This window comes from Tripterygium wilfordii, chromosome 1 (assembly GCF_013401445.1).
Source record: "Tripterygium wilfordii isolate XIE 37 chromosome 1, ASM1340144v1, whole genome shotgun sequence".
NCBI lineage: Eukaryota > Viridiplantae > Streptophyta > Magnoliopsida > Celastrales > Celastraceae > Tripterygium > Tripterygium wilfordii.
This window is the reverse complement of record NC_052232.1, coordinates 5,590,574-5,594,587: the sequence shown is the minus strand read 5'-3', so window position 1 is coordinate 5,594,587 and position 4,014 is coordinate 5,590,574. Positions and strand designations below refer to the sequence as shown.

General features: G+C 40.1%; 1 protein-coding gene across 1 annotated transcript; it reads left to right on the top strand.

Annotated features, from left to right (window-relative positions):
• Positions 1-267: 267 nt before the first annotated feature.
• Positions 268-3,180, top strand: LOC119988907 (the record flags this gene model as incomplete). The annotated part of the gene is made up of 1 exon (XM_038834195.1): positions 268-3,180. A coding segment is annotated over exon 1 (2,913 nt), but the record flags the coding sequence as incomplete, so codon positions are not given.
• Between the last annotated feature and the right edge of the window lie 834 nt (positions 3,181-4,014).

Below are 4,014 nucleotides of genomic sequence, written 5' to 3'. Positions count from 1 at the left end.
GATTTATTGCATAGTTACCAGGATGTTTTTGCATGGTCTTATCAGGACATGCCGGGTCTTGATACAAACATTGTTGTTCATAAGTTGCCATTAATTCCAGAATGTACCCCTGTGAAACAAAAATTGAGGAGAATGAAAGTAGACATGTTGTTGAAGATAAGAGATGAAGTGAAGAAGCAGTTTGATGCTGGTTTCTTGGCAGTGGCTCGATATCCAAAATGGGTGGCGAATATTGTACCTGTCCCCAAAAAAGATGGCAAAGTTCGGATGTGTGTCGACTATAGAGACCTTAATCGCGCAAGCCCGAAGGATAACTTCCCTCTTCCTCACATTGATGTTTTAGTGGATAATACAGCCAGACATTCTACCTTCTCTTTCATGGATGGATTTTCGGGTTACAATCAGATCAAGATGGCACCAGAAGATCGCGAGAAAACAACTTTTATTACTCTATGGGGAACTTTCTGTTATAAAGTCATGCCTTTTGGTTTGAAGAATGCCGGTGCCACTTATCAAAGGGCCATGGTCACTTTGTTTCATGATATGATGCATAGAGAAGTTGAAGTATATGTCGATGATATGATAGCAAAATCCAAAGAAGGTGAAGATCATATTGTGAATCTCCAGAAGTTGTTTGATCGATTAAGGAAGCATCAATTGAAGTTGAATCCAGCTAAGTGCACATTTGGGGCAACCTCGGGGAAGTTGTTAGGTTTCATTGTAAGCAGGAAAGGAATCGAAGTAGATCCTGATAAAGTGAAGGCGATCTTGGAGATGTCACCCCCTCGGACAGAAAAGGAGGTTAGGGGTTTCTTGGGAAGATTGAATTACATTGCCAGATTCATTTCACAGTTGACGGCTACTTGTGAACCTATCTTTAAATTGTTGCGTAAAAGTAACTCTACTGAGTGGAATGAAGATTGTCAGGTAGCCTTCGAAAAGATCAAGCAATACTTGAAAAGTCCTCCAGTGTTGATGCCTCCTGTGGCTGGCAGGCCGCTTATTCTCTATTTGACTGTCTCAGATAGTTCGATGGGATGTGTGCTCGGACAACATGACTCATCAGGAAGGATAGAGCATGCCATTTATTACTTAAGCAAGAAGTTTACCAGTTGTGAAGCAAATTATTCGATGTTAGAGAAGACTTGTTGCTCGTTGGTTTGGACTGCGCATCGACTTAGACAATACATGCTTTATCACACTACATGGTTGATTTCCAGGATGGATCCTATCAAGTACATTTTTGAGAAACCTTCTCTTTCAGGGAGGATAGCTAAATGGCAAATGTTATTATCAGAATATGATATTTTATATGTCACACAGAAGGCAACCAAGGGGAGTGCAATAGCAGATTATTTGGCAGAGGGAGCGATTGATGATACTCAAACTATGGATTTGAAATTTCCAGATATTGATGTCATGACTGTGTCGATAGAAGAAGAGAATCAAAAGAATTTGGCAAAATGGACTATGTTGTTTGATGGCGCTTCTAATATTATAGGATGCGGAATTGGTGCAGTGTTAATATCACCTGAAGAGAAGGTTATACCGTTTACAGCTAAGTTGTATTTCGAATGTACCAACAATGTGGCTGAGTATGAAGCATGTACGATGGGAATTCAAGCTGCCATTGATATGGGGATTAGGAGGCTACAGGTTTATGGTGATTCACAGTTGGTGATTAGGCAATTGAATGACGAATGGGAAACCAAAGATGACAAGCTTATTCCATACTACCAGCATATCAAAAAATTAATCAAGTTTTTTGATTGGGTGGAGCTGGATTATATCCCAAGGGGAGAAAATCAAATAGCAGATGCTCTGGCAACTCTGGCAGCAATGTTTGATGTAGACCCAAAAGGGGAAGTGCAGGTGATTAAAATCGAGAAACGAGAAGTTCGAGGTTACTGTTTAAATTTGGAGGGAGAGCCTGATGGTAAACCGTGGTATCATGATATTCAACAGTACATTGAGAAGAAGGAATATCCATCAGGAGCATCAGAAAATGATAAGCGTACCATCAGGAGATTGGCGGGATCTTTCTTCTTGAGTGGAAATGTTCTTTATAAAAGGAATGATGGGATAGTTTTCTTACGATGTGTTGATATTGCTGAGGCTAAGCAAATCATGGAGGAAATTCATGAAGGGATATGTGGGACTCATTCTAGTGGATATGCAATGGCAAGGAAGATTATACGTGCAGGGTATTATTGGTTAACCATGGAGAGGGATTGTATAAGTTATGCAAATAGATGCCACAAGTGTCAGATTAATGCAGACAGGACACATGTTCCCGTTAATCCATTACATGTGTTGACGTCACCATGGCCTTTCTCTATGTGGGGATTAGATGTCATCGGTTCAATTGAGCCAAAGGCTTCTAATGGGCATCGTTTCATTTTGGTTGCCATTGATTATTTTACCAAATGGGTGGAGGCTGCTTCATATTCTAATGTGACGAGTAGCGTGGTTGTTCGGTTTTTGAGGAAAGAGATTGTTTGTCGATATGGAGTCCCGGAAAGAATTATTACTGATAATGGCACGAATTTCAATAGCAAAATGGTGAAAGGTTTTTGTGACCAGTTCAAAATTCGTCATCATAATTCAACGCCATACCGACCAAAGATGAATGGGGCTGTTGAGGCGGCGAATAAGAATATCAAGAAGATCATCAGGAAGATGACAGAGAATTACAAAGATTGGCATGAGAAGCTCCCTTTTGCTCTATATGGTTATCGGACATCAATACGCACATCTACCGGGGAGACTCCTTTCTCTTTGGTGTATGGTATGGAAGCAGTTTTGCCTATCGAAGTGGAGATTCCATCCCTTCGAGTAGTTCTGGAGGCAGGTTTGGAAGAATCAGAATGGACTCGAACGAGATATGAGCAGTTGAATTTGATAGAAGAACGAAGATTAAGAGCAATTTGCAAAGGGCAATTGTATCAAAGAAGATTGATGAAAGCACATAATAAGAAAGTTCGGCCTCGCAGCTTCAGGGGGGGAGAGTTAGTGTTGAAGATGATTTTGCCACCTCAAAAGGATCACCGAGGGAAGTGGACACCGAATTATGAGGGACCATATGTGGTGAAAAAAGCTTTTGAAGGAGGAGCATTAATATTGACAAGAATGGATGGAGAAGAATTGCCTAATCCGGTGAATGCAGACGCCATCGAAAAGTATTACCCCTAGCAAAAAAAAAAAAAAAAAAAAAAAAAAAAAAAAAACTCGCTAGATTGAAAACCCGAAAGGGCGATCTAGGCAAAAATTAGAGTAAAAAGCTCGCTAGATTGAAAACCCGAAAGGGCGGTCTAGGCAAAAATTAGAGCAATAAAAATCCCGCTGGAGTGAAAATCCCCCGTGGGCGCTTCAGGCAAAAATTAGGGAAAAAAGAAAAGTCTCTACTATAGTGAAAACCCTTCATGGGAGCTTCAAATAATATTGAGATCAGAAGGGTGTGGTGAAAGCAACTAAAGGGAATGAGGCAGAGGCCTTTCGAGGATTTGAGATGAATATAAGGAAATACAATGAATGACAGATGGCGAGGCTGTACACAGGTGAATTGGCTATGTTCAGGGGTATGCATGATGAGGCTGCGAAGGAGACGAGTGATATGGAAGTAGTCAGATTCAATAATTGCAAAATGGGGGCACACAAAACTGGGGCAGTTTTGTGCGGAATCGGAATTATTTCATTCATATCTTGCAAAGATTTCTGCTATTTCCTTTGTTTCTAACCTTCTGGAATCATATACGTACCTCGTCAGTTTCTCTTGTTATCTATCCATTTTAATAAAATGCTCTGAGGTCATTCATTTCTGAGTTCCTAATTCATTGATTGTTTTCATCAAAATTTTGATTGCTTGCGCAAAATTCTCATATAGTACAAGCATCGCCATGCTATTGAATTTATTTGAAATTGAGTAAAGTAATAAAAGAATTATGACAAGTGCATTAGGATATTGTTCTTCACAGGGACTTGAAAGATTTTGGTGTTCTTGGCTATGACGGAGCT